Genomic DNA, 12,618 nt, shown 5'->3' with positions numbered 1-12,618 from the left:
TCCAATTAACTTTTTCAGGCCAAAACCACTTTACACAGTTCAACTATTGGAGTAAGAAAAGAGGTAAAATTTTTAACATCACAGTCTGCCATCCCAAGAGAGCAAGCCCACACTGACCACTGGATGCTGACTTTTTGTAAGAGGAACATGTATTGCAATCAATCATAGAATCACAGAATCACAGAACAGCCAGGGTTGGAAGGGACCTCAAGGATCATGAAGCTCCAACCCCCTGCCACACGCAGGGCCACCAACCTCCCCATTTCATAGCAGCCCAGGCTGCCCAGGGCCCCATCCAACCTGGCCTTGAACACCTCCAGGGATGGACGGGGCATCCACAGCCTCTCTGGGCAGCTGTTCCAGCACCTCACCGCTCTCATAATAAAGAACTTCGCCCTGACATCCAACCTAAATCTCCCCTCCTTCAACTTAAAGCCATTTCCCCCTGTCTTGCTGCCCTCTACCCTTTCAAAGAGTTGAACCGACCTTGGAGACAGATTTTCCTCAGTATCTACATCCCTTCGTAGCCAAATTTTTGTCAGTTTTAAGACATAGAATCATAGAATCATAGAATCACTAAGGTTGGAAAAGACCTAAAAGATCACCCAGTCCAACCGTTCACCTATTCCCAATAGCTCCTACTAAACCATGTCCCTCAACGCAATATCCAGTCTTTCCTTGAACACCCCCAGGGTCGGTGATTCCACCACCTCCCTGGGCAGTCCATTGCAGTGCCTGACCACCCTTTCTGAAAAGTAATACTTCCTCATGTCCAGCCTGAATCTCCCCTGCCGTAGCTTGAAACCATTCCCCCTGGTCCTATCACTAATGACACGAGAGAAGAGGCCGACCCCCAGCTCACTACAACCTCCCTTCAGGAAGTTATAGAGAGCAATAAGGTCTCCCCTGAGCCTCCTCTTCTCCAGGCTGAACATTCCCAGCTCCTTCAGCCTCTCCTCATATGGCCTGTGCTCCAGACCCCTCACCAGCTTCGTTGCCCTTCTTTGAACACGTTCCAGGGCCTCAATATCTTTCTTGCAGTGAGGGGCCCAAAACTGGACACAGTACTCGAGGTGCGGCCTGACGAGTGCTGAATATAGGGGAACAATCACCTCTCTGCTCCTGCTTGCAACACTGTTTCTGATGCAAGCCAGGATGCCATTGGCCTTCTTGGCCACCTGGGCACACTGTCGGCTCATGTTCAGCCGAGCATCAATCAATACCCCCAGGTCCATTTCCTCTACGCAGTCCTCCAGCCACACCGCCCCAAGCCTGTAGCGTCGCCTGGGGTTGTTGTGGCCGAAGTGCAGGACCCGGCATTTGGCCTTGTTGAAACTCATCCCATTGGCTCCAGCCCAGCTCTCCAGCCTGTCCAGATCCCTCTGTAGGGCGTCGCTACCCCCAGGCAGATCCACGCTTCCAGCCAATTTGGTGTCATCTGCGAATTTACTGAGGGTGCACTCGATGCCCTCATCGAGGTCATCTATAAAGATATTGAAGAGGACAGGCCCCAGCACCGACCCCTGCGGAACACCACTCACGACCGGTCGCCAGCTGGATTTGACTCCATTCACCACCACTCTCTGCGCCCGGCCCTCCAGCCAGCTCCTTACCCAGCCAAGAGTGTACCCATCCAAGCCTCTGACTGCCAGCTTCTGCAGGAGAATGCTGTGGGAGACAGTGTCAAAGGCTTTGCTGAAGTCTAGGTAGACCACATCAACAGCCTTTCCTTCATCCACCAGATGGGTCACTAGATCATAGAAGGAGATCAGGTTGGTCAAACAGGACCTGCCCTTCATGAACCCATGCTGGCTAGGCCTGATCCCCCGGTCACCCTGCACATGCCACATGATCTCCCTCAAGACGATCTGCTCCATAACCTTCCCTGGCACCGAGGTCAGGCTGACAGGCCTGTAGTTCCCCGGATCCTCCTTACGACCTTTCTTATAAATGGGAGTCACATTGGCAAGCCTCCAGTCATCTGGGACCTCACCAGTCAACAAGGAGCGCTGACAGATGATGGAAAGCGGCTCGGCTATCACCTCCGCCAGTTCCCTCAGCACTCTCGGGTGGATCTCATCTGGCCCCATCGACTTGTGACAGTCCAGCTGGAGCAGTAGGTCTCTGACTGTTTCTTTCAGAATCGCAGGGGGGTTAGTGTGCTCCCCGGCCGAGATTACCAGGTCAGAGAGAGGGGTATCCTGAGGATAACTGGTCTGAATAATAATAACATAATACATAATAATAACATAATAACATATGTCCATAGATGGGAGTAAATCAGTGTCCCAAGGTGACTGCCTTTGTCACTCCCAAGAGGAACAAAAAGAGGAACCACAGGGGGTTGGAATGAGGTATCTGTAGGGTCCCTTCCTTCCATCCCCTATGGTTCTATGAAAACTGTCAGTCTCCTTTGTTCTTTGTACATCAACATCCTGTAGATGTGGTTATTTTATGATTGGATTCCCTGATTCTGTGCTTCAATACTGCACCTTACCTCGATGCAAAAATTGTGCTACGCTCTCATAAAAGACCATATATCAGAGATACAACCTCCAGGTCAGAATTTTAATGCACGCAGCCCAGCTCAAATACTACATGTTTATGATGGGAATAGGAGGCCCTATGGCTGTGCAAACTAATATTACTTTCCACTACACGAACTCTCCTTCCAGAAAAACTTTCATCTGTTTTTTGAGGACAAGCATCCATTTCTTTTTTATGGCCATGAATGGAAAGTGAGGAATCAACATAAAATTCAACTGCTCCTTTGAATATTGGTGCGCTGAAAGTAGAATCATAGAATCATAGAATCATAGAATCACCAAGGTTGGAAAAGACCTAAAAGCTCATCCAGTCCAACCGTTCACCTATTCCCAACAGCTCCCACTAAACCATGTCCCTCAACACAACATCCAGCCTTTCCTTGAACACCCCCAGGCTCGGTGACTCCACCACCTCCCTGGGCATCCATTCCAGTGCCTGACCACCCTTTCTGAAAAGTAATACTTCCTCATGTCCAGCCTGAATCTCCCCTGCCGTAGCTTGAAGCCATTCCCTCTGCTCCTATCACTGATGACACGAGAGAAGAGGCCGACCCCCAGCTCGCTACAACCTCCCTTCAGGAAGTTATAGAGAGCAATGAGGTCTCCCCTGAGCCTCCTCTTCTGCAGGCTGAACATTCCCAGCTCCTTCAGCCTCTCCTCATATGGCCTGTGTTCCAGACCCCTCACCAGCTTTGTTGCCCTCCTTTGAACACATTCCAGGGCCTCAATATCTTTCTTGCAGTGAGGGGCCCAAAACTGGACACAGTACTCGAGGTGCGGCCTCACCAGTGCTGAATATACAGGAACAATCACCTCTCTGCTCCTGCAAATTACAAAGATGTAATTTGCCCCTCAAGAACAAGAAGAATGTCCCAACAATGTTGAGAATGGAGAGGAACAGGTTAAGGCACTGTTAGGCTGCTGTGAGTAGGTATTTCAGAGGAGTGATCCTCTGGAAACAGTTTACAGCACTGCAATTACTGTGAATGGTCCTTCTAGCATAAAATAATTATTTCTGGAAATAAGTTATTCAATTTGTCATCATTCATATTGAAAGAAGGATGATCTCATATAAAAGCTTTAATATTTTAAGCTAAATTAAGAAATCTGCCCAGGCTGATACTGAACTCCCTGAGTGCTTCACTCCCCAAATCCTGTCTAAGCGCACACAAGAACCTAACGAGGTTCAACAAGGCCACGTGCAAAGTGTTTCACTTGGGGCAAAGAAATCCCTGATATGACACAGTCTGGGAGAAGAACTTGAGAGCAGCCCTGCAGAGAAAGGACTTGGGGGTCTTGGTGAACGAGTGGCTGGGCATGAATCAGCCAGCAGTATGCTGGGCTGCATCAGCAGAGGGCGGCAGCAGGGCAGGGAGGTGATTGTCCCCCTCCACTCTGCTCTCGAGAGGCCCCAACTGCAGCACTGCATCCAGGTCTGGGGCCCCTGGTACAGGATGGATGTGGGGCTGTTGGAGCAGGGCCAGAGGAGAGCTGTGAAGATCAAAGGGCTGAAGTGCCTCTGCTATGAAGAAAGGTTGAAGGAATTGGGCTTGTTCAGCATGGAGAAGGCTGCAGGGTGACTTCCAGTACAAGGAGCTTACAAGCAGGAAGGGGACCAGCTTTTTACATGGTCTGATAGTAATATGGCAAGGGGGAATGGTTTCAAACTAAAAGAGGGGAGACTTAGGTAAGATGTTAGGAGGAAATTCTTTACCCAGATAAGCAGGTTCTGGCACTGCTACCCAGGGAAGCTATGGATGCCCCATCCCTGCAGGCATTCAAGGCCAGGTTGGATGGGGTACTGGGCAGCCTGATCTAGTGCGTGGCAGCCCTGCCCACGGCAGGGGATTGGGACCAGATGGTCTTCAAGATCCCCTCCAACCTAAGCCATTCTATAAAGTTGATACCCACAAAAGCAGTGCATCTCTCCTGTAATGGGGAAAGTACAACTGCATTGCTTGTACATACCATAAATAATTATTACTTCTCAACATACTCACTTTGTGTCGGGTTTCTTTTGTTGCTACAGGACACTAAAGGGAACAACGCTCCCTCCACTCAATTTCTGGTGGATTAAGCTCTGTGCCCTCACAGCCACAGCACAAGAGGGATGACTGCTGTCTGATTTTGGCATTTGCTGCCCAGACTAAAGCTGCTACCTGACCTCCAGCAGCCAAAAATTCTAGAGAAACGTGAGCACCAGGACGTGTTCATGAGGAGAGCTGCTGCATGCTTTCAGAAAACCTCCCCATGCTTCTTCATCTCTCCCAGGAACCAGCAGTGCAGAGAGAAGGCAAGCTAAGGTAACACCAGCTCCAGTTTGCCCTGCATCTTCTCCTCAAAGAGAGGGAATATTGGAATATTTTCATATCTTTGTGGCCAAAAAAAAAAAACAGCTTTCATTGATATGCACAAGATTTACACTGCTCAGATTAACAGAAATAGCAGGAATGGCATGGATCTAATTGTGTCAGGACAGACAGCAGGTAGAAGAGCTAAACATTTTGCAAGGCAAGTAACAGCTGCCTCCTAGATCCCACAAATAACACGGTGATATGTAGCCAGCCTGACCCCAGAGGCACGCAGGTAGCCAGAAAATCAAAGCATAAAGGTATCTATTTGCTTTCTCTAATTTGGGATCTTTCAGAAACTATTTTGCCCATTTTAAGCACTCAGAGAAATGTTCCCATTTTTCACTTGAGCCCCACTTGCTGAGGCTCCCTCTGGCTTGGCAGCAGCCAGGAGCATCTGCAGCACGATGATCTCCTGCACAAGGAGCCACCCAGGAGAGACGTGCTGTGTCAGCTGCATATTCCACCCCCCATTAGCGGTTCTCCAGAATGATTTACTGTGGCATCGTCCTGTGATGACAAAGCTGAAGCAACGGTTGAACGGATCGATCAATTTTTAACCTCAGATTTGCTGCTGTTGGACAAAGCACACCTACACAAGCAGCAAACTGCAGTACAAGCCCAGCAGAGTTACGCACAGAAAACCCCTACACTTACTGTGCAATCAGCTTAGGACAGACGCTTCTTCAAGCATGACAGAATTGAAATTCATACATTTGAAACTGGAGTTAACTAACGTTAAGGCTGAGAAAAATACCGTCTTATTTCTGAGCGACGCTCTCTAGAAAGCTTTAAGGTTCCTCTAATTTAATAATTCATTTCACTTGCACGAACTAAGTACAAAATGATTTCTGCCGCTGCTTTGTTCATCTGCTGCAGTTCTATGTCAGCATAGTTTAAATGGAGAAGCATGTTCAGCTTAAGAAAAAAAAATGGAATGGGTTAGAAGAAAAACCTTTCTAACACTCCCTAGGGTCTATGGGTCCTTCAACCCAATTTGACATGAATGAAAGCATTATTGTTCTTTTGACTCCTGCTGAGCCATTATGTGAATGGCTTGCTGGAGACTCCAGCAGCCTTTTACACATGTTTTCATCATGCTACAAACCAGGATTCTGGTCCTGAGACATCAGAAGTTTCAACATTGAAAACAGTTTTTCTTCTACGTTACGAGAAAGCAACATTCATTTCTGACAGACATAGGAAGGGCATTTGACAACAAGTGAGAGAAAAAACACATCTCTCTCTTTCTCTCTTTGTATGCATTAATCAATTTAACATATTAAAAAGTGCAGCAATGAAGAGTCAATCAAGCAAATGAAACTGAACACACCCACTGACAGATATTTCCTGCCATAAAAATACTTGCACATTGGATGGGAGGGAAGAGTCACACCCTAGTAAAATGTAAGAGAAAACAATAAAAATGGTTAAAAGGTAATAAAAGGATTCTTATCAAGCTACATAACCTAAGCCAAACCTCAAAGTGATATTTTTCTGCATTAAAATGTGAGCTTTGATGACCCAGCCGGTGTTTCAACTGCTTCAGAGCCAAAATACTGACTTTGTAAAAATCTTTACACCACCACATAACAGCCGGCTGCTGTACAGCCCTTCTGAATTAAAGTTGCTTTCAAATTAGCTGCAGAAGAAATATCATTCCAAATCCAGCTCACCACTTTGGTTCAAAAAAGAAGGAAAGTAGGATTTGAGTAATTAACACAGTACTTCATCTACAACTATAATAGCATAATAATGAAGTAAATGGTGGACAGCTTGATAGCTAATGCTCTTAACTGCCTCCTGTCCCTGCGACAGCTCAATTAAACAGCAGGCAGGTACACGTAATTTTCTTTACAGACAGAGCTGAAGAGCTGTAAGCTCTGACTTCTCTCAGGAGACATTTCAAACCAGATTTCACACAGTTGTTTCTGACACGTGCGTGGATTGCTCTAAAACAAGCACAGAATGTGTAAGCTGATGAAGGCAACAGAACTGTTAGGGAAGACCAACAGAATCCAGAAAAAGCAGTAAGGAGGCTGATTACAGCTCAGCTTAAATGCCAAAACTCCTACCACATCTCTAGGGACCAACAGTAAACTCACTCAGATCTGCTCATCAAGTTGGTTTAAAACAGCATCTTTATAACCTGTGCAGGTTCTACACAGCCGAGAAACACCAAAGACATTATCCATAACAAACAAGTACCAAGCAGCTGATGCAAAGCTCCCATCTTCCAATCATGCTTAATCTTCCAGAAGGTCTAAGTCTTTATCCCAATACCTCGAGCAGGGCAAGAACTTCCCTTATGGGAATAGCACCACTTTCAATAAAGATGACAATAAAGTCTTACCGCAGCCTCACAACATCCAGTTTCTGCAGTGCTGAACACTTCAACACTTGATATCAATTTCCTCACCTGGTAAGGACACGGGATGTGATATTCCCTGCAGCGTTCTTGAATCCACGTCGTCTCCCACACCCCTCGATAAGCCTGCTCATAGAAATAGCAGCCAATTACAACCAACAGTGGCACGAGGTACAGAACACTGAACACGCCAATCCGGATCATGAACTTCACTAGCTTGTCCTGGTTCTCTTTTTCTAATGGGATTTCAATGCGAACCCGATTGAGAGAGATAATGCCAGCTAGCAGAAGGGAAACTCCAACAACAACATACAGGCAGAGGGGTGCAAGTACAAAGTATCTTAATGCATCCACATCATAGAGGCCAACAAAACATACGCCGCTAATATTGTCACCTTCAATTTTATTCATTGCTAAGAGGACGATGGTTAGAGTTCCTGGAATGCCCCAGGCGCTGGCGTGGAAGAGCAACGCTTTCTTCTCGATCGCTTCACTGCCCCATTTTGGCACAGCTGCCAAGAACCACGTGATGGTAAGAATGACCCACCAAACACTGCCAGCCATGGTAAAGAAATAGAGCACCATGAAAAGCATGGTACAGGCTTTGTTGTGAGAGCCCTGCGTCACCGTGGAAGCCTTGTACTGGGCAGGACTAGACGCGTTACACGCTACTCGGTCTTCAAGCAGAAAGCCAATGAAGAAGATTAATGACACCATCATGTAACAGACGGCGTAAAATATTATCGGTCTTTCTGGATAGCGAAATCTTGTGACATCGATCAGAAAAGTTAAAAAAGTAAACAAGGTAGCAGAAAGGCAGACGATGGAGATCACTCCGATGAAGTAGCGAGCAAAGGAGAGTTCTTCACGCCGGAAGTACATATTTGGACAAGGAGGGGAACAGTCCCGTACCCTCAGGAAAGAGTAACCCAGATCGGGGTCTATTTTCAACTCTCGAGGACACCAAAAACCATAATCCCTCTGTACTGCCATGGGGGCCTCTTCTGTGGGCTCCCCACCCAAACTGAGGTCAACAAGACGAGGATACGGCTCATCACAATCCGGGAATCTAGAAAGCAAGAAAGAATGATTTACAAGAAAGGCACGTGTAGTGTGCAAAGGCTGCTAGCCTCACTTACATGTCTGACATTAGGCACTGAGACTGGAAAGAAAACAGAGACAATCCACATAACAGGTAATCCACAGATTACTATTCCAAACATAAACAAGCTTTAGAACTTCCCGTCCCAGACTGCAGTAGATGTCAAAACTTCAAAAATGAAGTACGTGTGAAAACAGAGAAACAAATGGGTCAGGGGAATGTTGAGGCCTTAAGCATAAGAGTGAAGATACACAGTTCATGCCAGGAAGTCTCTACATTTAGCTTTACTGTGCCCAAGGAAGAATGATTTTATAGAGCACTTAAAACCCTTTCCCTAAACAACCCTACTAGCTGCCATCAGGCAGGATACAGCACTAGTTAGACCACACATCCAACTAGCATTAATACTAGCACTGATACGCTGAAATTAGAATGAAGATATTTCCACAATTAGGGCAAGGTGTGCTGAAATGCAATCTTATGCTTTCGGTAAGTCTGGCTGTTTGGTTCCTCCCCTGTTAGACATTACTGCCTCAGCAAGCACTGAGCTTAAACTAAACATGCTTGCTTCTCTGCCACAGTGCACGTTTGGTGCATTGACACTAACAAAGCATGAGTAAAGCTTCCAGATTTTTATCTCCAGTTTTGAAATTTCACTACTGACATTGGTCTTAGGAGGACCTACAGGGCCCGGCCATCTGTTTGCAGCACAGACAGAGCAATCTTTGACCCTGATTACCAGGACCTAGAAACATCCTCTGACTTTCTCTTTGCTAAAATAAACACTTTTCATTGTTTTCTACTCTCTATTCAACTATAAGGGACTATTTCTCCTGATTGCACTCCTGAATGCTATTAGCTGTTAAGTCATGTATTCAAAAAAAAAATGCATGAAGAGATTGTTTTCCATTTCAGCTACATCATTTCATATAAACTAGAACACCCTGGAATACTTTGCTGTAGCATTATTTCTGTAATGTAAAGCTGAAAACATCTTTCTATACAGCATGAGGCAGACACTCTGAGAACAGAGTTTTGAGATTTTAGATGCTTGTTGAACCCAGCCAGCTCCCCTCAGAAAAACTGACCCTTCATCTCCAGTATATGTAACTTGGCACTTCTTCTCTCAGAAGAATTTAGCACTGTGTATCCTACTTTGGTATTCCAGACAAAGCCAGGTCTGCATACACGATGAGGAAAATAGGTATATCATTAGAATGTGAATATGTATGCATTTCTTACAGGAACTGCCTATTTAAATTTTCAATTAATCTCTTGGGTAGATGACAGAAATATGAATCTAGTTTCCTCACAGAATCACAGAATGGCTGGGTTGGAAGGGACCTCAAGGATCATGAAGCTCCAACCCCCTGCCACACGCAGGGCCACCAACCTCCCCATTTCATAGCAGCCCAGGCTGCCCAGGGCCCCATCCAACCTGGCCTTGAACACCTCCAGGGATGGACGGGGCATCCACAGCCTCTCTGGGCAGCTGTTCCAGCACCTCACCACTCTCTTGGTAAAGAACAATATCTGTTTCAAATCACAGAATATCCCAGAAGGTACTAAAATTTCAGCCCGGGATTGTGAAACAACAGGTTTGCTCACCTGGTACACTCCATATCCTCAGGCCAAGAGACTCCAAACATCTCCATGAGTTTGGAGCATTCGCTGTACGCTCTTTGGCAGAGTCTGCGACACGGCAGCGTGACACGGCCATACTCCATGCACACGGGAGCGTAGAGGGCACAAAGAAATGGTCGAAAATCTCTGGAACATTCCAAATTCACCATCGGATGAAATGGCTACAAAAGAAAAGGGAGAATTCAAGAGCTTCAGCTAGCAGTTTCGTAGAACATCAGCAGGAAGCTGTAATTTGATTCATGAGGAGTTAGAGCTTCCACAACCACAACCATAACCTTCTTTCCATGAACAATGCCTCTCGGAAGACGTGATCATCATAATGCAGCACTTACGTTTTTAGGAAGACAGGCAATGGAGAAGCCTGGGGACAACAACAAAGACTCACCAGGGACATTTATGTATGCAATCTGCATCAGAATCAATGGGAATTAGATAGCTAAACACCTTTGAGGATTTGAGCTTAGACTAATACTCTCCAATAAACATCATATGAACTTCTTTACGCTGCTTGTTTAAAGGACAGACGTATTGTGAATTGCCAGCTGCTTATTTAGTAGATAGTATGAAGAACCCGCATTCAGCTGATGAGATCACAATCTGGGTAATACTGGATAATGCAAGACTCCTTCACAGTACAGAAATAAAGCTGTGATTTTTTTAAGATACAGTTTACTGATTAGATCATCTGAAAATCATCTATTTCTTGAATTATTTTCAGGAGGCCTGGGTTCTTCATTTTGATTGTTTCTACAAGATGCAAACACAGGACATTTCCCATTACATTCTTTCCTCATCATCTTGTCTTCTGTTAAAAATCTCAGCTCTATCAGCAGGGTGTATCTGCAGGCAGAAAGCAATCCCAACACGTGTGCTACCTCAGGCACATACACTGCCAGGCTTCAAGAACACAGCTGTAAGCACAGTGAAGCTACAAGTATGCCTGTCTTTACCTAACCAGAAAGCATTGGGAAATGAAAGCCTGAACAAAACCAATCAGAAAAAGAAATGGTATCTTGTGCTACTTGTTGTCTGATAACAGATTCAAGTAACAGTGATAATGGTGAGAGCTCCTTGGAAGCACTGAAGGAAAATCTATCACAATTAGCCAACATGCAGCTGTAATTAAGCATTTTGAAAGGTGAAATATAAGGAAAGAAATAGAGCAGGGATTTACAGAGTCGTGAAAATTGGTGCATGCTGATAAACTGTGCTACCTTCTTACTGTCATGTGGCCCTCCTTACTGTTATGTGGCCCTATTTTAGGGCAACCAAAATGACCCCAGAGATGGAACACCTCTCCTATGAGGACAGGCTGAGAGCCTGGAGGAGAGGGGGCAGTGAGAAAGGGCACAGACACTTTCACAGGATCTGTTGTGATAGGGCAAGGGAAATGGTTTCTCACTAAAAGGGGGAAGATTTGGATTGGATGAAAGAAGTTGTTTACAGTAAGGGCAGTGAGGCACTGGCACAGGTCGCCCTGAGGGGCAGTGGTGCCCCATCCCTGCAGACAGCCAAGGTCAGGCTGGATGGGCTCCGAGCACTGATGGAGCTGTGGGAGTCCCTGCTCACTGCAGGGCACTGGGCTAAATGACCTTTAAGGGTCCCCTCCAACTACATAATATCAAAACACATTAGAATACAACAAAACAGTGTAAGAATTATTGAATTACTCCGCTACCTCCAAACCGGAGAGGTAGCAGAGGCATATTAGTAAGCCACTTCTTTTCCTTAACTTATATTTCAGACAATAACTTGAAGGGGAAAGGTGACAGTTCTTGGCCAATGGCAATACCAGAGGGAACACTAACGTGAACGCTAGACTGATTTTTCTAACAAGTCCATTGCATTCATCCCAGCCTGCTCTGCACAGCCTTGCAGGATTAACAACACATCTAATCTTCGCTCTGTGCTGCACTGGCAGGACACAAATGAAATGGCTAGATATAGAAAAACCTCAATCTTACTGTAACCAAAACTGAAGAGTAAGCTGCTTTGAGAGCTAGAAACATTTTTTTTTAACACCCTCTGTGTGAAAAACTTCCTCCTAATATCTAACCTAAACCTCCCGTCTCAGTTTAAAACCATTCCCCCCTGTCCTATTGCTGTCACACTATCTTAAGGTGGGGACATCCATGTGCACCTGGACAACCTGACACAAGATCCATCCTCTGATGGGCACAGCAGACAGCATGCAGGCTCTGTGCAAACTTGCTCCCATCAAGCATGGCAGCTGGAAGTTGGGTAGAAGACACATAGAACATCTGAAATAACACAGATATAATTGAATCTCCGCTGGCAAAGTTCCTTGTGCCCTAGAGGGTATGTTAGCTGTGCTTAAGGTTCTTTATCACCGCAAAGAGCAAGTCTGGTTTTGAGTATGGTCTTGCCAAACTCCTCAAAAGACAGTACAAACTAAAGCCAAATGACATGAATGAAATCTACTTAAATAGGTATAATTTAATAGGACTGCTCCACTACAGCTGGCTGTTTGTTTCTCATCAGCTCCAGGCCTCTCTCATACCGTCCTGCCTTTTGTGCAAATGGTGATAGCACAAGGGAAAATAGTTCTAAACAAAAAGAGGGGAGATTTAGGTTAGATGTTGGGAA

The 12,618-nt window shown here is 45.7% G+C and overlaps 1 protein-coding gene across 2 annotated transcripts in view; it reads right to left on the bottom strand.

Moving 5' to 3' along the window:
• FZD3 (frizzled class receptor 3) overlaps nt 1-12,618 on the bottom strand; it is a gene marked incomplete at both ends in the record, with an annotated part of 45,932 nt that overhangs the window by 11,951 nt on the left and 21,363 nt on the right. The window contains 2 exons of one of the 2 annotated variants that reach the window (XM_079532717.1): nt 7,317-8,334; nt 9,976-10,172. In XM_079532717.1, the coding sequence (XP_079388843.1) occupies nt 7,317-8,334; nt 9,976-10,172 (1,215 nt within the window). The remainder of the gene's footprint in view (nt 1-7,316; nt 8,335-9,975; nt 10,173-12,618) is intronic. The other variant, XM_079532718.1, reaches the window with a different exon arrangement.

This window comes from Tetrao urogallus (genome assembly GCF_951394365.1).
Source record: "Tetrao urogallus genome assembly, chromosome: 2".
NCBI classification, from domain to species: domain Eukaryota; kingdom Metazoa; phylum Chordata; class Aves; order Galliformes; family Phasianidae; genus Tetrao; species Tetrao urogallus.
Note: the sequence above shows the minus strand (reverse complement) of the source record. Positions and strands in the feature narration are given on the sequence as shown.